Source organism: Pan paniscus, chromosome 18, assembly GCF_029289425.2.
Source record: "Pan paniscus chromosome 18, NHGRI_mPanPan1-v2.0_pri, whole genome shotgun sequence".
Classification (NCBI taxonomy): domain Eukaryota; kingdom Metazoa; phylum Chordata; class Mammalia; order Primates; family Hominidae; genus Pan; species Pan paniscus.
In genome coordinates, this window is record NC_073267.2 from 38,603 (window position 1) to 59,729 (window position 21,127).

The following is a 21,127-nucleotide window of genomic DNA, read 5'->3' on the forward strand; positions in this document are numbered from 1 at the left end:
GTAATAATGAATAACAAAGCCACTTAATGATGGGCCACTTTGTAAAATAAAATAAATACAACTTGAGAAAGTGGAGCGCGAGGCAGCGCGGCCTCCTCAACACTGAGCCGGGACAGAAAGCTTTTTCCTCACCTTTCCTCGGGCAGCCTCGGGGACCATGAAGCCACAGCTTCCCCAGTCATTCCTGAGGAGCTGAAGAGAAGGAGGCTGGGTCGTCCCTGGCCACGGTCCCCAGGTGTTCCTATAGAGCCAGCGGCGTCTCCCGAGTGGGTCCTGAGGAGGAGGAGGCTGGGTCCTCTCAGGTGTCCCTGTAGGGATGGAGGCGTCTCCTGCGTAGGTCCTGAGGAGGCGGCTCGGCTCCGCCCCCTGGAGCCGCAGGGCGTCTGTGCCGGAACCCGGGCGCCTCTTGAGGTTCTGTGAGGCGGCATCGCGCCCCCTGATGGCCGTCGCAGGCGGTGCAGGATGCTCAGGTGCTCGCGGTCGAGCTGTAGCCTCGACCCTCCGGTGAATCTCCGAAGTTCACTGTTCTGACAATTACTTGCCATGACTTTTGAAAAACCAGCTGAGGCCGGGCGCGGTGGCTCACGCCTGTAATCCCAGCACTTTGGGAGGTCGAGGCGGGCGGATCGCGAGGTCAGCAGATCGAGACCATCCTGGCTAACACGGTGAAACCCCGTCTCTACAAAAAAATAAATAAATAAAAAATTAGCCGGGAGTGGTGGCGGGCGCCTATAGTTCCAGTTACTCGGGAGGCTGAGGCAGGAGAATCGCTTGAACCCGGGAGGGGGAGGTTTCAGGGAGCCTCCTCTAAACAGAAAAGACCGACCCCCAGTCAGTGTTTTATTTTCCCTGATGACCGCAGGCCATGAACTTATGGAACAATAACGTAATTAGGCTCTTGGACCCAGGGAAGTAGCTCCATGCCACCTGCCCTCATTTGCTGAACATTTTGGTTTCTCGGATCTGCTACTCAGTTTCCAGTCTCTTCCTCCCTGCCAATGCTGCCAGCGTGCCTCTTCTGCAAGCAGCAACCGCCTTCCACCTTCCATTCTCTACTCTTTAGCCATCATCTGGCTGGACTTTTCAGAACGGACTGCAAAGGAGAATAAACTGGCTGAGTCTGAGGGTGCACTCACGTGCAAAGTTGCAAGCTTTAATGTACCCATCTTGGCAGATTTTGGCTCCTTAGAGTTCTTTCTCATTTGGGGATCTCATGTGCCCTCTCATGAGGTGGGCTCGCTGACTGTCTGCGCTGGTGGCATCTGGCAGCACCTTGTCAAGTGCACCTAGGTAAGAACCTGGCTGCACCTGATGCTTAGCCAAATGGGGAGCCCACAGTTCTGTGTATCAGGTGATGTTTAATCTCTGGAGGTTAATGAACGTGAGGGAGCGATACTGTCTGGGACTGTCCACATATTGCGTCTGAGTCACTGGAGGAAAAGAAAGTAGGGTCTGTTTGCTGGGACTGGACACCGCCATAATCACATGCTCCATGAAATGCAGGCAGGAGATCTCGCTTTCTACCTCTGGGATGGGAGTGTGCAGTTTCAGAGTGAGACTAGCTCACACAACTGACTATTTGGGAAAGAGAAATGAAATCAGATGCAGCAATTTAATATCCACTAAGATGATATCTTAATCACAAACACTCTTCTGGTTTTTAGAAATGTGAATGTTATTTACACTAGGTTAAAAAACCTGAATATCCAACAGCATGACACCGACTAAAGAAATACTGGCGCACTCTGGAACCTTGCACACCACTTATTGGCATGGGAACAATGGGAACACGCCTATGCAAAGATGTGCATGGAAATTAGAAGAATGCAACACTGTAGAACAGATGTGACTAGGTGCATGATCAAGAGCACACAAGACCAAGCCTGCCTCTGCACACACAAGACCGCGCCTGAGTCTGCACCACGTGACGGGACCATTGTGGAGCAAGCCTGGGAGATTCTGATGTAGGCAGCAGAGGCGTCACTTAGGGACCAGACTTCCGTGGGAAACCACCATCTCCTTCCAACCCAGATGCACTTCGTGGGAAACGCGAGCAGATGAAGGTCATGTAGGAGACGAAAGAACTCGCTCCCCAAGCCCACAGGCCTTTGTCCTCCACCCATGGACCGAAGCATCTTGTTAGATGACGGCCGCCCGCAGCCAGGGCCGGCGGAGAACCTGCCATGGAGCAGAGGTCCGTAAAGAACTGCTGACTGTCACTGTCCCTACTTGGGGGCCACTGGGGGATCTGATGCATCTCACTACCCTTTGTAAAGGAATTATTGAAAATGTCAGCCCTCTAACAAGGCATAGGTTGATTAGTTACAGGATTTAACATTTCTATTTTAAAAGGCAGCATTGAAGAATGTCTTTACAAAGGCTGTACAAAGCCTGCCATATTCTTTGTCACACAGATTGACTCATGTGCAATGCAGCCATTTGATGAAACACTGGCATTTACCAGATGTAAACTTATTAGCAGACGACAACTAGAAATAGTGTGCTGGATGTGCCCGTTTATTTATATGAATATAACCATCTCTCTAGATGCATCGAAAGATACACAACATGAGATCCACTTTATTTCTACAAGTTTATGATCAGGTGGTCAGGACAGGGAAAGAAGAGGAAAAAACTTTAAATCATGGACCTTTATTCTTAGACACCTTTATCCTACATACACAAGGGACATGCATGGTTGAAATAACGGAAACAAGGTGGATAAAAGTGAAAGTAACTTAAACTACTTTACCCAGGAATGCCCAATTCAGGTGCTGCAGAGAAGAGCATGAGAACCGGGTGTCTTCAGGACAGGTGTGCATCTGGGAGCAGAGTGGGCATTCATCAGCAGGGAGGAGCAAGGCCTGGGTCGGGGGACACTGGGGCTGCTGTCCCAGAGGCTGGCAGTGTAGCCCTGAACCCCCAAGACTTCACTGAGTCTCCCCTCAACCACCTAAACCAGAATAAACTGATGTAGCAGGACTCCTCAAACACTGTGCAGGGTCTCCATGTCCTCGATGGCCCCCGATGAGCCACAGTACCCTCAGGTCCTGGTGAAGGAGCTGGTGCTGCCTCCTGCCTTTCCCCACATGGGGTCCTGCAGCTCATCCCACACAGCCTCAGATTCCCTCTACAGAACCTGCCCACAGATGTCTTCCGAGACCGGCAATACTGGGAGGCCTGTGGCCCAGACCCAGGAGGAACCAGCTGAGAGGCTCCGTGGAGGTATCGCTGATGGTGTAACCAGAATGAAAATGCCCACTTCTGTTCTGCTCCCTGAGAACAACTGTCAAGCCAGCATGAGTTTCCAGTTGGAACTTTTCCTTTTCTCACCATGTTTGTCGCTGTTTTAATGGACATTGCCTGGCTATTAAATCCCCCGATGAACTCACTTTGAAAATTATCTATTGCACTGGGCACCCTTTCAGGAATCACTGAGTGTTAATTTTCTCAGTCTGAGTGATAATTTATGAGTCAAACAAGGACAGATCTGAAGCCAGAGGCTGCTCCTGTTGGGAAATCCCTGAGGATGATGTTCCGGGGAAGCGTCCAGCCTTGGGAGTCCCGTGGAACTGAGCCAGCCCAGGTCATGAAGGGAGCTGGTGCCAGACACTGACTGGGGACCTGCTGGCCTCTGGGCAGACCGCTCTGTCCCTGCACTTGGCCTGCCGGGTATCCCTGTGCAGTCATACCAAGTCCTGTGCTCAGAAGGGCCTCAGAGTAGTTTAAAGTTCTGCTGCCGCCCCTGGAAGCTCATGATTTTGAACAACAACAACAAAAAACCCATGTTTTCCACTCGGCCCCACACATTATGTGGCCTGTGCAGCTGTCAGGCTGTGGCCACAGTGCTGGCATCTCTCACACAATGAAGGCTGCTGGAGTCCTGGCTGACTTGTTTTGACTCTTTTGTGAGGCCCACACCTAAGCTAAACACTCACGTGCCCCCACGCTGACTCCCCACACTCTAAAGCATGAATCTGCCCCTTCAGCTGGGAGAGGGTCCTCGTGTCATCTGGGTTTTTGGAGAGAAGGTCAAGGGAGCCTGGGTTCTAGTTCTTCAGTAATCAAGAGTAAGGGTCTTACCTGTTCACAGGTCCCTGTGGCTGCTTTACAGAAAGCAGGAAGTGGCCACTTCAGCCACACGGCTGCATTTCCAGCTCAGTCCAGGCAGAGCTGCACCCTGCCTTGCACCTCTGCAGATCCTGAGGGGAGTCCTTAACTGAGCCAGGGCGAGTCCTGGGGGCACTCTGCCCCTGTGGACACTGCCCCTGGGCAGGCCCTGAATCTCCTCTGCTCCCACACTCTAGAGTTCAACAGGTCTCAGGGGCTCTGCCTGAGGACTGCCCTTCAACCAGGTATTCGTAATTTCCCCAAGACCCAGGCTTGCTGAGTCACTCAGTTACCTGAATGCCTTTTTCACAAAGGGATGACTGTGCTGCTCCGTCTTCCTTCTTTTTTGTTTGCGAGGCCACAGGGAAATCTGGATCCTCTGGTGAAAAAGCAAATCCAGTTTCTTCTTCTTCTTCTTCTTCTTCTTCTTCTTCTTCTTCTTCTTCTTCTTCTTCTTTTCTTCTTCTTCTTCTTTTCTTCTTCTTCTTTTCTTCTTCTTCTTCTTCTTCTTCTTCTTCTTCTTCTTCTTCTTTTCTTCTTTTCTTCTTTTCTTCTTTTCTTCTTTTCTTCTTTTCTTCTTCTTCTTCTTCTTCTTCTTCTTTCTTCTTCTTTCTTCTTCTTCTTCTTCTTCTTCTTCTTCTGCTGCTGCTGCTGCTGCTGCTGCTGCCGGTTCTTGTAAATGTCCTCACTTGGTTTCTGGGCAGCAACTTCCTTGACTTGCCTGGGGAGCGGATCTGAGCTGCATTTACCAGGCCATGCCCAGGGGAAGTGATCAGTGTGGGACCGTGAAGCTGGATTTCCTCAGGAGCTCCCTCCAAGCTTCTGGGATGATGATAAGACTCGGGATGAACCAAGGATCTTGAACCATGGGACAATGTGAAGTCTAGACCCAGTGGAGGAAGAGAAAGGCTACGGGAAGGGCAGGCTTCACTTTACTGAGCATCCGCTACCTGCCACACAGTTTCACGTGACTTATTCTGTGTGTTTCTCACAGCACCCTTGAGAAATAGAGACTACGATCACATCTTTTACATAAAAGAAAACCACCATCCAGGGAGGTGAAGTCCCTTGCTCACAGACTGTCATGTGGGAAGCTCTCTGGATGCAATGATGTCCTCCAGTTGCAGTACCAGGCAAGCTGTCCCAGAGTTCATGGAGCGGAAAGGCTTGAGAAGCAACTGAGGATGCTTGAATCACAGGTTTATAAAATCCATTCGTAAAACACAGCAAGCAGCTGAGGGAAGGAGATGGGAGGGCCGTATGACCTGATTCCTGTGCTGTCAACATTCATCGGTTCTCTTCTTTCTCTGCTAGTCAACCTCACCCCCTCAGGTGTGACCACGAGGACCAGAGCCGAGGTCTGGGCAAGAGTGCTCACAGCTGAAGGGCTTATGACACACACCAGCTCAATGGGACAGACATGGGACAAGTGTGCCTGATCATGGTGGAGTTGCCAAGAAGCAGCTGTCGCACTGCCATGGGTTCTACGTGTTTCTTGGGCAGAGGACGCATGCGACCAGAATGGGCACCAGGAATGGTGGTGAACGAAGGCCCCATGGTTCTGCATGTTTAGGTGTCTCTTGTATAAAGGCACATTGTGAATTGAACATTTAGTGCCCAGGAGCCTCATGCATATTAAGTATCTCTTGGCCCTTGTGTCTCTTCCTTCCCACATGTAACATACCTGTTCTCTGTAACTATCTATTCTGAACGTATCTAAAAACCATGTCTTGCCTGTGTTATACAAACCACATGCATACTCACGTTCTCTGATGTAGCTGAATGTTTCCTAAGGCCAGGGCACATTTCAGGGTCACATAGAGTGGAGAGAGGGACCAAAATAGCCTTGCTCTGTTTGACTCCCAGCCGAGATGTCTGCTGGGCAGCACTGCCTCTGTAGGCTCTAATGGGGGAAGGGAGCTCAAGGGAGCCTCTGGGGCTGGGCAGGCTACCAGAGAGTGTGGACATTTGGGTGGACCCTGACGGAGGACTTGGGTTTCCTTGGGAGGAAATGTCAGGAAGGGCATCTGGGGCTGAGAGCACTGTGTGAGCAACAGAAGGAAGGAAACTGTGGCTGGTTGGGAAGGGATGGTATGGGGGACAGGGTGAGACTTCTGGCCCTGGGTGCTCAGATGAAGACCTGGGGTTGCCTAGTGGCTGGAAACACACACCAGCTGTGGCAACTTGACCTCTGGGATGTGAGTGTGCAGGCAGCTGCTGAGAACGGCTGTGGATTTGGAGATGTGGCTACAGGGAATGGGCAATGGATTCATCTGGGAATTCTGCAGGCAGTGGCCCATAGAGGAAACAGCCTGGAAATGAGACTGCAGATACGTGCTAAAGAGGCTGGAGGAACAGTGACCCCAGTACAAGTTTATGGATCTTATCCACAATCTAAAGAAATGGAGGCCAAATGGCTTTTGAAATTCTAAGATACATGCAGAGGAAGAGTAATGCTTCATGGGAGAGCCAGACTCTTACTGGCAGTGACGCTACACAGTAGAGCTCTGTTCCTCCTGCCCATGTCTGTGGTTGGGGCTGGGGTAGTGCACAAACATGACGCTGATGAGGCCCAAGCATTGTTGGAAAAGAATTCAGCAGCTGCCACAAGAATCTTGAATCCGTGGGTGAAGACCTTGACTTTCTCTGGGACCAATGTGGTCAAGAACAAAGTAAAATCATGACAACAAACACTGTTCAGTTTTCCAAATATAGGCTATTTTAAATACTGTACATTTACCCTCAAAGACTGACATAACTTAGAATAACTTTTATAACAGCAAGGATGAGAACTAAAACTTAAATTGTAAATACAATGTTATTTATAAAAACAAAGTTAGCTTCAAATATTTTATGAACTAGTAGAATTTTAACCTTTTGTCACATTTCCCAACAAAGTAAATAATTCTTTTTTTCACTTCTAGTCTGTCAGAAGAAAAGTCTTAGCTGAAATGGCCAGAAACTCTGACGCACACTCCGGAGGCTGCTTCCGGGGCACCTCGGCACGGCCGCTTTTCCATCCCGGCCCTCACTTGATGCGGTCCAGCAGGGTTGAAATTGTTTGACATGCTTGTTCCCAGTGTGGTAAAGAAATAGCACTTGAATGTAAATTTAATTTCCTCAGCAAGGCCATTTTTATTTTTTTTTAATTTCTGCAGAAAGGGTACACTCACCAGCAGTTTTGCCACAAGAGTATACTGAGCAAAGGAGACAGGGTCATTTATAACCTGACGCATCCACCCTACTGCTGTGTCCAGTTTCCAGTGGCTGGAATGGGACCTCACATTCTGTATTTGTCCCGATTGGCTAGCAACTTAGAACTTTTTTAGAGAGGAAAAGGCAGAGGAGAACAAAGGAAGGAGGAAGTAACTTGTGGAATGCTGAAAAAAGTAAAAACACCTTCGAATAAAGAAGAGGAACAGGCAATGACCTAAAGCTTGCTTGGACTAGTATAAGCATGCCAGGGCAAATATTTAGGCTAAATTGTGGGAGCTAAGAACATAAAGTACATTGATTTCTTTATTAGGGCTAGCAGATATTTAAGAATGTTAGCACAGGTCTTTGAATAAATTTTGCTTCTAAGAGAAGTTACTATTTATTTCTAATGAGATGGGAAGGAAAGTCTTTGAAGAGGAAACTCTACTTTTTACAGAAGTAGGAACTTAGACTTACAGTTTGCACATTGACAAACTTGTTTTCCTTCCGTACACGAGGGGTTTATGATCCTCTGTTGCAACTGATTTGTCTTATGTAACTTCAAGAGTTACTCATCAACCTACTTACTATTCTGGACTTTTCGGGAAATGGCAATTTGCCTATTTAGTGGGAGGGATACTGAGACTGCACTTTTTCTTACCCCAAGAAGTGCACAGTGTCATTGCAATGTCAACATCAGGGAGATCTCAGCCAGTGTGAAATAATTAGATCATCCACTCAAAATTCTTAGTTACATCTTTTTAATATTTTCTTCACACTTCTTAAAAGCAGCTTAACAAGAATTGCATTAGTCAGGGTTTTCCAGAGAAACAGAAAAGAGAGGAGGAGATGTCCAGAATTGTCTCGTGTGATTACAGAGGCTAGAATCCAAGGAAGAGTGGCTTGAGTCCAGGGGCAGAATTCCCTCTTCCCCTAGGAGGTCAGTATTTCTTCCTTTAAGGCCTTCAACTGATTGGATGAGACCCACCCACATTATGGAGCATAATCTGCTTTACTAAAAGTATACTGGCTTAAATGCTAATTTCATCTGAAAAATACCACAGAATAATGTTGACCAAGTACTGGGAGAGGCCTTTTCCTTCATCTTTTGGTAAACTGCAATCCCTGGGTATATTCACATTTGAAACTCAAATGTGGGCATTGGCTACTGCAGGCCTTTCCCGGCTCAATGGAGTGCAGACAGGGGAGGCACAGGAGTGACTCCACTGTGTGAAGAGAAGACTGATGAGGGCCCGTGTGGCACCTCAGGTAGGGTCTGCACTGTCTGGACTATGGTCAGGCCCCTGCCTGAGCCAGCCCTGCTCTCCAGTGTCCCCAAGGAATCCCTGAAACTAGCATCTCATGGAGGAGATAGACGATGCAGGAGGTCCCCTGTGCCCAGAACAAATGGTACAACAAGGCCCCTCTGTTCCCCAAACTGGTCTCAGCAAACTTTCCCCACAGCTTGGATCTGGGCAGGTCACAGGGCCCAAACCTCATGACCAGCAGTGCTGGACCAGGGGGCTAGAAGGGCAGGTGGAGCTCTCTGACGACATTGTGGAGAGGAGGGGTGCCAGGCAAGGGGTGTCCAGGCAGGGGGTGTCCAGGATACTGTCCTGAGAGCCTCTCCAGGGACAGGTGCCCTTAGGGGCAGAGAAAAAGGCAACCGGGGAGACCAGAGGAGTCTGATGCAGATAAGGAGGGGCTCTGTCCAGTGATGTTTCTCCACAATGAGCTCTCCCGAGGACAAGCAGCCTGCTTTATAGGCTAACCCCATTGCACAGTGAGAAGACGAAGACTTCGGAACTCAGTTCCCTAGAACCTCTTCTCTCCCTGCATAGTCCGGCCCTATTGGTCCCTTCTGGTCTTGAAGGTCTTTAATGGAAACAAACCGCAAGGCCAAGGCCAGACCTGCCTGCCCTTCATGCCCATCTCCACGCAGCAGTTGAGTGTGGACTCTGCCTCCCCTGTCCCCTGAACAGTGAGTCCCCACCAGCCCCTCCAGGGACACAGTGCCAGCTCTGCAGCCCTCCCATCCCTCTGTCCATTCTTCTGCAGGCAGGATGGGCACTGTGGCTGGAGGAAGGCTCCTGATCCACTGCTTTGGGGGAATCTCTGATTTAGCACTCCACAGGGAACCCAACAGAGATCCAAAGCTGAGTACTGATTCAGAGAAAGAACATTTCTGCTAAGCTTAGGGCCTCAGGGAGGACAGATAATTATCTAAACTTGACAGAACAATCAATTTTCTGGGTCTGAAGTTTACAAACAAAATCCCTCTCCTTTGAAGGCAGATTAGCCGTGGAAACACCTTCTACATTGCCTGCCTAAATGGTTTGTCTCTGCAATCAATCTCTCTATTCTTTAAAACAGAATTAGGACAATTTGCATAATTGTTTCTTGTCTCAGAGAACTCTTATGGGGAGGCTGTCTCCAGATAACCAGCAGCCTGGGCTCCAGGCTGGGTTGTTTCCTGATGCCAAACCCACAGGCAGCCTTGCGGTAAGGCTCCAGGCTCTAGAGCCAAAGGCTCTAGGTCAGAGGCTCCACCTGGGACCCCTGCGCCCTCCCTGCCAGGGCGGCAGAGGGAGCCACATCCCTGAAAGCCTCTGGCTTAGGGACCTCAGAATTCCCACCTCTGATAAGGTAATGAAATGAGCCAAAGTTGGTAAAAATCTGTGAACAAACTGGCCTACAGTGGCTAAAACCAGAGAGAGAAAAATAAGGTGATAAACCCCCAAAACCAGCCATCCTGGGAAGTTTCAAGGGGCTGCATAGGGTTCTACATAGGGTTCAGTGCATGTCACAGGCCCAGCAACCACATCTGCAGCCCCCAGGACCTAATCCCCTTCTACATAGGGTTCAGTGCATGTTAGCAAACCCTGGGCTCGATTCCTGCCTAGTCCCTGCCAGATGTCCCATGCCCACCTCATTAAGAGAATGAGGCCACACAATCACACCCAGGCCATCGTGGTGATGGAGTGGCTGGGGTCCAACTTGCACACCCTTCATTGCTGGTTCAGAGCCAGCGGTCTGACCACATTCCTACCCCGAGAGGGACTTTGGGGACATTGTCCACCAGGGTTCACTGACCCCTTTTAAAGTTCCAGAAACATGGCCAGCTGGTCCCCTAGAAGTTTGGTACATGGGATAAGCCAAGGCTTGTCTTCAGGAACAGGTTTTCCACCACGTCGATGCCCAAGGCCCACGGCATCCCCAAGTTTGCGTGAAGCCTGCCTGCCATGTCCACAGCCCATGCCGAGCCCTCCTGGAGCCACTGGAATGCTTGTTCCTGGGCATGTGATAAGCCCAGACAGCTTCCGCCTTGCAGGACAACTGTGTGCATCTGGCAGCAGTAGCCAGAGGGCCCATGGAAGATGGAGGTGAAACCAGATGCTGTGAGAACACTATTAGTCAAAACTGCATACTATAGAAATGCTTTAAAAAGCAGCAGGAGATGTGAAGACACAAATGAACAAGCGCATAGTGACACATGGCTGTCAGAACACAGGAAAGAATCCACACTGCTTCCCCCCTTTACCTAGAAAAGGAGAGTTCTAGGCCACCTCCTCCCTCGGCATACTCCTCATCCTCCTCCTCCTCCGCCGTGGCGTCCTGATATTGCTGATATTCAGGCACCAGGTCGTTCATGTTGCTCTCGGCCTCGGTGAATTCCATCTCATCCATGCCCTCGCCTGTGTACCAGTGGAGGAAGGCCTTGCGCCTGAACATTGCTGTAAACTGCTCTGAGACACACGTGAAGAGTTCCTGGATGGCTGTATTATTCCCAATGAAGGTGGCCGACATTTTTAGCCCCCGGTGTGGGATGTCACAGACGGCTGTTTTTACGTTGTCAGGGAACCAGTCAGCAAAGTAGCTGCTGTTCTTATCTTGAATGTTGAACATCTGTTCATCCACCTCCCTCATGGGCATGCGACCCCTGAAAATGGCAGCCGCCGTTAGGTAGCGGCCGTGATGGGGGTCACAGGCAGCCATCATGTTCTTAGCATCAAACATCTGCTGGGTAAGCTCAGCCACAGTCAAGGCCCAGTACTGCTGGCTGCCCCGGCTGGTCAGTGGGGCAAAGCCGGGCATGAAGAAATGCAGCCGGGGAAACGGAACCATGTTCACGGCCAGCTTCCGCAGGTCAGCATTCAGCTGGCCCGGGAAGTGCAGGCACATGGTGACCCCACTCATGGTAGCAGACACCAGGTGGTTCAGGTCACCATAGGTGGGTGTGGGCAGTTTTAGGGTCTTGGAACATATGTCATATAGCGCTTCGTTGTCTATACAGAAGGTCTCATCCGTGTTTTCCATGAGCTGGTGGACTGAGAGGGTGGCGTTGTAGGGCTCCACCACGGTGTCTGACACCTTGGGCGAGGGCAGGACGCTCAATGTGTTTATGATCCTGTCTGGGTACTCCTCCCGGATCTTACTAATGAGAAGGGTACCCATCCCAGACCCAGTCCCCCCACCCAGGGAGTGGGTCAGCTGGAAACCCTGCAGGCAGTCACAGCTCTCAGCCTCCTGACAACGTCCATCACTGACTCCATCAGCTCCGCGCCTTCGGTGTAGTGTCCCTTGGCCCAGTTGTTTCCGGCCCCACACTGACCTGTAAGACAGTACAGCCAGTCACTCGACGGCCAGGTATACGGTCATCAGTGGTCACCACCATAATGCAGAAAGCACCAGTGTCACATGTGAGGTGAAAGCACCATTTGCCCTGCAGGTGGAGCAAATGAAACCCGCTCCTCCAGAGTTACAGGACAGCAGCTTCCCCTGTTAGAAATTAAGACAGGAGTCAAACCTGAGACGGGCTCACAGACCTGGCTGCAGGTGGCTCCTGCCCATTCTCAGGAAAGGCAGTAGCCACGGCCCCAGCTCAGCTCCCGGCAAGGACATCAGTAGCTCCTCACCTTGAGGAGACACCCGGGCCTTCCTCCCGAAGCCCGTTTAGGACAGGCAGATTGAGCGACTCGACTCGGCGGATAGGAGGGTGTTCATGGGCCCTGGCGCCACAGTTCCCACAGGATGACCTTGGGGTGTTCCTAGATTTTGAGCTGCCCTGGCTAAGGAGCTGCACCTCAGTCCTCGCCCGCAGCTCACCGGAAATGAAGTTGTCTGGCCTGAAGACCTGCCCGAAGGGACCCGAGCGTACAGAGTCCATGGTGCCCGGCTCCAGATCCACGAGCACAGCGCGGGGCACGTACCTGCCACCTGCGTGGGGCGGGAGGGCATGAGCGAGGGGAGAGCCACGTTCCCAGGAGGGCGGTGGGGGAAGGACGAGGGTCTCACCGCTGGCCTCGTTGTAGTACACGTTGATGCGCTCCAGCTGCAAGTGGCTGTCCCCGTGGTAGGTGCCAGCGGAGTCGATGGCATGTTCATCAGAGATCACCTCCCAGAACTGCAAGAGACAGGAGGGGCCAGACAGGCCGGGGCTGAGTCACGGAGGCGCCCCAGCCCCTCTCCCACCCACACCCTCATCCGCACCCCCATCCCTAGGCCGCCCTGTCCCTGGGGTCCACCCCAGCCGCCTCGCCAGCCACCCAGTTCCACCATCCCCGGCAAGGAGCCCAGGGGCCGCAATGCAGGGGCACCGCTCCCGCCACTGCCAACATCTTCCCCGGCCACCCGGCAGGCCCGGGCTGGGCCCTCAGAGCCCCGGCTGCCAACCTTGGCCCCGATCTGGTTCCCGTACTGCCCGATCTGCGTGAGCACGATCTCCCTCATGGCCAAAGCAGGATTAGGGCAGCAACAGAAGCGCGAGAAGGAGCAGCAGAGGCGCAGCGACCCAGCCCGCCCTCCGCTAACGCTTAAATAGCCCCGCATCCACCTCCCTCCGCCTCCGATTGGCTCCCAGAATAAGCAACAGCTTTACTTCCACACAGGTGCACCCACCTGTGAATCCCTTGGCGTTGAACGTCTGTTGGAGAACTCAGGTGTCCTTGCTATGGTCCCTTCCACGTTGGGGAAAGCTGCTCAGCTGGAGAACTTCCTCCCACGTCTTTAGTAAGACTAAATTCCTAGCTGAGCTGAAACTGAATTTTCCTCCCATGTGGGAGGGGAAGACTCTTGTTTCCATATTCACAGAGTGCCTTTGCACCTGTCCCAGATTGATGACATATTTTTGTAATTGATGAGTCTTTTCATCTATTAGGAGATCTGTGGTTAGGAAAGGCCTTCCGTATGTGAACTCAACAGGACTTAATTATACGTTTTACTTTGGAGCAGTTCAAACCCGCAGTAAGCTATGGGTGTTAGAGATAGTCAGGCCTCTGATTTAGCTAGTCTTCTTTAGGATTAGCCCTTTCACCTTTCCAGAGGACTGTGGTCTCCAGCAGAGTGAAGGTAATATTGGATTCTTAAAGCTGAGGATAGGTGTTGGGTTACGCCTGCTGTGAAAGATGGGCCATTGTCACTTTGCAGGCTTTTGGATTACCCAAACTGAGGAGTTATTTCTTCTGGTAAACATTTTTCAGATGGGGTGGGGAATGCCTCGATCTAACCAGTGAAGGTATCAGTAAGCATTAGCAAATATTTGAATCTCCTGCAGAAAGGCTTCAGGGTAAATTAGAGTTGCCAGTTCTCATGTAGATAGGGTCCTCAATTTTGGACAGGTTTAACTGGAGAAGGAGAAAATTGCTGGCCGTTTGGGTCATGTCAGGCACAGAGCTCACAGGGCTGAGTCACCTGTTTTAGTGTCTTGAAAAGATTTACCCCTATAAACAAATGAGACATTAACAGAAACAAAGAATCCCTTCTAGGGTGAAAAGAATCACGAAAGTGCTGAGTTATACTCCTGTGATTGGTACTTGGCATTAGTAATTTATTACCATCATTCAGCCCGAGGGGCCCTGGACTGAAATGCAATCCCTGGACCATTTTTGTTCTTCTTCAGGGTATTCCGGCCCAGTTCTATGTATGCTGACCAGCACGCCCATAAGCTTCATTGGCCCTTCCAGTGCAGGGGCCTTGGCTGCGGCATCTACAAGGGCATTTCCTTTTACATGGTCAGTCTGTCTTTTGATGTCCTCTGCAATTAATTATAGTCACTTTTTGGCAGCAAAGCAGCATTCTAACAAGCTCAAAATCTGAATGATGTTGTATGGAAAAGCCCTTTGGGGTCAGGAGTCCCCACCCATTCCAAATTGCAGCATAAGCATGAAGCACTAAAAAATCATACTTGGAATCAGTGTAAATGTTAACTTTTAAATCCTTTCCAACTGCAGGGGCCTAGTAAGTTCAATTAACTCAGCTTTTTGAGCTGAGGTCGAGGCCAGCAAGGCTTCTGCCTTGATTCTCTTGTGCTGACTACTAATAGCATATCTAGCCCTCCTGTTTTCCTGATGCATAAAACAACTTGCATCTGTTAACCACTCTTCCTTGGGATGGTCAAGGGGCTCATCTCTCCTACGTCTGGCCTGCTAGAATAAATTTGTTTCATAACCTGTGACATGCTTTGGCTGTGTCCCCAGTCAAATCTTATCTTGAATTATAGCTCCCATAATTCCTATATATCGTGGGAGGGGCCCAGTGGGAGGTAATTGAATCGGGGGATGGGTCTTTCCCATGCTGTTCTCGTGACAGTGAATAAGCCTCATGAGATCTGGTGGTTTATTTATTTATTTATTTATTTTTGAGACAGAGTCTTGCTCTGTTGCTCAGGCTGGAGTGCATTATCATGATCTTGGCTCACTGCAACCTCTGATTCCCGGGTTCAAGCGATTCTCCTGTCTCAGCCTCCCGAGTAGCTGGGATTACAGGCGCCCACCACCATGCCTGTCTAATTTTTGTACTTTTAGTATAGACGGAGTTTCACCATGTTGGCCAGGCTGGCCTCGATCTCCTCACCTCAGGTCATCCACTGCCTTGGACTCCCAAAGTGCTGGGATTACAGCTGATGGTTTTATAAAGGGGAGTTTCCCTACACAAGCCCTTTTGCCTGCTGCCATGTAAGAGATGTGACTTTGTTCCTCACCTGCCTTCTGCCATGAGTGTGAGGCCTCTCCGACCATGTGCAACTGTGAGTCAATTAAACCTCTTTTTTTATAAATTACCCAGCCTCAGATATGTCTTTATTAGCAGCATGAGAACAGACTGATACAACCTATATGCCAGAAAGGCTGGGAGCACCTGTGGACTCTGACAGGTAAGTAGCTGGGTTTATGGTTTGCCAGGCTTTAAGGGTTATGTCTGGAGGGTCGGTCTAGCAATAAGGCCTCACACTTTCATAAATATTCTCCTATTATCCACTGGTGCCCTTTAGCTTCTAGGACCCCCTTCCCTTGGTGTGGGGTCAAAAACCTGTAGGTACTGTTCTAATGTTAGTTTATTAGCTTTGCCAACTAGAAAAGTGGTAGCAGCAATAGCTCTAAGACATCAAGGCTAAAAGTCAGAGGATCGCTGAGGAAAATAAAAGCTAAACTGTTTGGGGCCTCTTTCCTGGGGCAGCCTCCAGGCTACTGCAAAACGGAGGCGGTGGGCAGAAAGGCAACAATATGCAGAGCACTCAGGTGAGGGACAAAGCACAAGGTGGACAGTCCAAAAAGAGAAAGTGGCAAACATCTTGTTTAGCCAAATCCATTCTTCTCAATGTTCCCCAGGGCCTCTAACCCTGTGGGCTTGGCCTCTAATCTGATTATGACACCCCCAGGTCTCTAACTTTGGGCTGAGTCTCTCACCCTAATATTATACCCTAGGGCCTCTCACTTAAGTAATAGTGGGTAATCATTCTTGCCAACCTGAATGGCTTCGCGACTCTAAAACACAGCCCACTTGCCAGCTGATTAATTCTATGTGGATTGTTTTCCTTGGAGTGGGGGTCTTGTCTTGGTGTCCCTTCATGGTGTTGCTGAAAGATGTTGCTGGAAAAGAGGTTCCTGATACAGACCACAAAGTAGGATTCTTAGATCTTGTGCAGGAAGAAATTTGAGGTGAGTCAGAGAGCACAGTGAAAGAAGCAAGTTTATTAGAAATGACTCCATTACAGAGTTGGACATCCTCAGAAAACAAGAGCAGGAATGCATTGTCTTTTGTTAGTGTCTGTACTCTAACTATAAAGAGAAAGAGTTATAATTAAACTTGGAAGGTGCAGATGTACTCATTAAAGTCGGGGCTATTCGTTTTAACGATGACCATTAACCCGTTGACCTAAGCTAGCTCATTAATATTATCTTTAACAAAAAATGCTGCACTCCTAGGACATTTATACATTTTTCAGGCTTGGTGGAAGTGTCTTGTATGGCCATAAATATTCTGCAATTGTAATCTGTGGCCAGTAAAAAAATGTGGCTATTTCCAGACCATAGGTATTAATCTTCTAGATGCCTTGTGAGTACCTAGCTACTCATATTAAGATAGAGAATTCTAGTCATGTTTACTAAACTAGAAGCTTGATAACCATGAGTTCCTCTAACACAGCAAGTCTACTCCTCAAGGAGAAAATGTATTTCTCAGGAATTTTGTGCATTTTGTATGGTGGCATTTGGTATGTTTACCAAAATGGCAGAAAAGAGTGAAATTAGTCCTCAAAGATTTCTCAAGATTGGATATAAAGTAAACAAAATGATTATAGTTAATATGCAACTTGACACAGTTGATACGCAAAAGAAATTTTGTTTGAAACACAATGAGATTTTTATTTTTTTATTATTATTATTTTGAGACAGAGTCTTGCTCTACTGCCCAGGCTGGAGTGCAGTGCACCATCTTGCCTTACTGAAACCTCTGCCTCCCAGGTTCAAGTGATTCTCCTGCCTCAGCGTCCCAAGTAGCTGGGATTACAGGCATGAATCACCACACCCAGCTAATTTTTGTATCTTTAGTAGCAATGGGGTTTCACTCTGTTGGCCAGGCTGGTCTCAAACCCCTGACAACAAGTGATCTGCCCACCTTGGCCTCCCAAATTGCTGGGATTACAGGCATGAGCTACTGCTCCCAGCCACAATGAGGCTTTTAAATAATTCTGATTTCCTGCTGTTGAGCAGGGAGCTGAGCAAATTCAACAGATCATGAGCCTAAAGTAGGAGAAGACTGAGGACAAACTCTAGAACACATGTGATTAAATTAATTACAATGGAAACCAAATCAAATTTAATAAGGCCATACCTCTTAGTTTCAAGATGTTTCCCCTCATTTTGAAATGTGGTGTTATTCAGTGGAAAAGAAAAATAGTGTTTATCTCCAGAGTAAAGAACAGAGTTCCCTGCAGGGACTGACTGACTGAGAGCTATGGCTCAGGATTAAAAATTCTCTTTTTTCCACTTACAAACTAAAAATTAATTTCTAAGCCCCTATTGAGTAAATGGACCCCTCTTCTTGGATAAGGACATTCCAAAGTTACCCTGAAAAGCTAGTTCAAGCCATGGGTCACACCTGCCTCGTTAGACTCTCCTCCCTTTGGTTTTAATTGTAATTTTTAATTAATTTTTATGGGTACATAGTTGGTGTATATATTTATGGGGGTACATGACATACTTTGATACAGGCATGTAACGAGTAATATATAATAAAAAACAGGGTATCCGTCCCCTCAAGCATTTATAGCTTGTGTTATAAACAATCCAATTATACTATTTTAGTTTTTATAAAATATATAATTAAAATTTTTTTTACCATAATCACCCTGTTGTGCTATCAAATACTGTCTTATTCATTCTTTCTAACAATTTTTTGTACCCATTTCACATCCCCACTAACCCCCTGTTCCCCCACTGCCCTTCCCAGCCTCTGGTAACCACCCTTATACTCTCTATGACATCAATTATTTCAAATTTTAGCACCCACAAATAAGTGAGGACATGTGACATTTGGCTTTCTGTGCCTGACTTATTTCACTTAACATAAAGACTTTCAGTTCCATTTCTGTTACTGCAAATGACAGACTCTCATTCTTTCTTATAGCTGAATAGTACTCCATTGTGTATATGTACCACATTTTCTCTATCCAGTCATCTGTTGATGGACATTTAGGTTTCTTCCAAATCTTGGCTATTAGTAACATTTGTTTTTGACTGACTTCTGGATAAAAGCCACCTTAACTGAGGTGAAATGATATCTCATTTTGGGTTTGATTTGCATTTCTATAATGATCAGTAATGTGGAGCACCTTTTCACTTGCCTATTTGCCATTTGTATGTCTTCTTTTCATAAATGTCCATTTAAATTTTTGTCCACTCTTTAATTGATTATATTTTTTCTATAGAATGTTTTGAACTCAATATATTGTAGTGTATTAGTCTGTTTCTGCACTGCTATAAAAAAACTGAGACTGGGTTATTTATCTATTTATGTATTGAGATGAAGTCTTGCTCTGTCGCCCAGGCTGGAGTGCACTGCTATGATCTCGGTTCACTGCAACCTCCACCTCATGGGTTCAAGCAATTCTCTGCCTCAGCCTCCTGAGTAGCCGGGATTACAGGTACCTGACACCATGCCCAGCTAAGTTTTGTATTTTTAGTAGAGACGGGGTTTCACCATCTTGGCCAGGCTGGTCTTGAACTCCTGACCTCGTGATCCACCCGCCGCAGCCTCCCAACGTGCTGGGATTACAGGCATGCGCCACTGCGCCTGGCGAGACTGGGTAATTTATAAAGGAAATAGGTTTAACTGAGTCACAGTTCCACATGGCTGGGTAGGCCTCAGGAAACTTACAATCATGGCAGACGGGAAGCAGGCACCTCTTCCATGATGGCAGGCGAGAGAGCATGTATGTGAAGCAAAGGGGGAAGAGCCCCTTATAAAACCATCAGATCTCATGAGAACTCACTCATTATCAGAAGAACAGCCTGGGGGAAACCAACCCCATGATCCAATCACCTTCTACCAGGTCTCTCCTTCAACACCTGGGGATTACAATTCAATATGAGATTTGGGTGGGGACACAAAGCCTAACCATATCATGTAGCTATTAATTGCTTTTCAGATGGGTAATTTACAAATATTTTCTTCCATTCTGTGGGTTTTCTCTTCACTTTGTTTATTGTTTCCTTCACTTTAAAAAAGCTTTCTGACTTGCTGTAATTCCATTTGTCCATGTTTGCTTTGGTTGTCTGTGCTTATGGGGCATTATTTAAGAAATTTTTGTCCAAACCAATGCCCTAAAGAGTTTCCCCAGTGTTTTCTTGTAAAATTTTGATAGTTTGAGCTGTTAGGTTTAAGTCCTTAATTCATTTTAATTTGATTTTTGTATTTTGCAAGAAATAGGGTTCCAGTTTCATTCTTCTGCCTATGGCTTGCCAGTTTTCCCAGCCCTATTTATTACAGAAACTGTCTTGTTTTTTGTTGTATGTTATTGACACTTTTGTTGAAAATTAGTTTAGCTGTATGAGTTTGTTTCTAAGTTCTCTATTTCATTCCATTTGTCTTTATGTCTTTTCATTCTAGTGTCATGCTGTTTTAATTACTATAGCTTGATAGTACAATTTAAAACCATGTAATGGGATTCCGACAGTTTTGGTTTATATACTCAGAATAGTTTTGACTATTATGGTGTTTTGTGGTTCCATATATATTTCAGATTTTTTTTCTATTTCTGTGAGGAATGTCATTGTTATTTTGATAGAGATGGCATGAAATGTATAGATTGCTTTGGATCATATGGACATTTTTTAAAATACTGATTCTTCCAATCTGTGAACATAGAAATAACTTTCCATTTTTTTGTCTTCTCTTTCATTTCTTTTATCAGTGTTTTACATTTTTAATTGTTGAGAACTTTTATTTCTTTGGTAAATTCCCACACATTTTGTTTTATTTGTGGCTATTGCAAATAGGATTACTTTTTTGAATTCTTTTTCAGTTTGTTGACTGTTGGCATATAGAAATCCTACTGATTTGTATATGTTAATTTTGTATTCTGCAAATTTACTCAAGTTATTACTTCTAATAGTTTTTTGATGGAAATATTACGCCATTCTCACATTGCTGTAAAAACAATCGGTGACTGGTTAATTTATAAAGGAAATAGGTTTAATTGGCTCATGGTTCTACAGGCTGTACAGAAAGCATAGCACTGGCTTCTGCTTCTGGTGAAGCCTCTGACAACTGACAATCAAGGTGAAAAATAAATCCGGCGCTTGCACATCACATGGTAAGTGTGAGGGCAGGGGGGAAGTGCTACACACTTGTAGATAACCAGCTCTCATGAAAACTTACTATTGTGAGAATGGCACCCAAGGAAATGATGCCAAACTGTTCATGGAAATCCTGCCCTCATGATTCAATCACCTCCCCACTAGGCCCACTTCCAACATTGAGGATTACATTTTAATATAAGATTTTGGTGGGAACACATACCTAAACTGTATCATTTTGCCCCTGGCCATTCCAAATCTCATATCCTTCTCATATTTCAAAATACAATCATGACATCCCAATAATCCCCAAAGTCTTCACTCATTTCAGCCTTAAGACAAAAGTCAAAAGTCTCATCTAAGACAAAGCTAGTTTATTCTTCCTATAAGCCTATAAAATAAAAAACAAATTAAGTGCTTCCAAGACACAAATGGGGCATAGGCATTGGGTAAATACTCCTATTCTAAAAGGAATAAATCAGCTAAAAAAAAGAGGCCACAGGACCCATACAAGTCTGAAGCCCAGAAGGGGAGTTATTGAATTTTAAGGCTCCAAAATAATTATTTTTGACTCTATGTCCCATTTCCAGGGCACACTAATGCCTTGGGACATTTAGACCTTGTGGCTTTGCATGGTTCAGCCCCCACAGCTGCTCTCATGGACTGGTATTGTGTGCCTCTGGCTGGTTTTGTGTGCTTCTGGCTTTTCCAGGTGCAAAGTGCAAGCTGTAGCTAGATCTACCATTCTG

General features: G+C 47.4%; 1 protein-coding gene across 1 annotated transcript in view; it reads right to left on the bottom strand.

Moving 5' to 3' along the window:
• The window catches only part of LOC129393701 (tubulin beta-8 chain-like), a 33,785-nt gene extending 20,606 nt beyond the window's left edge, over nt 1-13,179 (bottom strand). The window contains 5 exon segments of the mRNA XM_063598104.1: nt 133-11,834; nt 11,837-11,917; nt 12,412-12,522; nt 12,601-12,709; nt 12,979-13,179. Of these exon segments, the coding sequence (XP_063454174.1) occupies nt 10,843-11,834; nt 11,837-11,917; nt 12,412-12,522; nt 12,601-12,709; nt 12,979-13,134 (1,449 nt within the window). The 5' untranslated portion in view covers nt 13,135-13,179 and the 3' untranslated portion in view covers nt 133-10,842.
• Nucleotides 13,180-21,127: the final 7,948 nt, after the last annotated feature.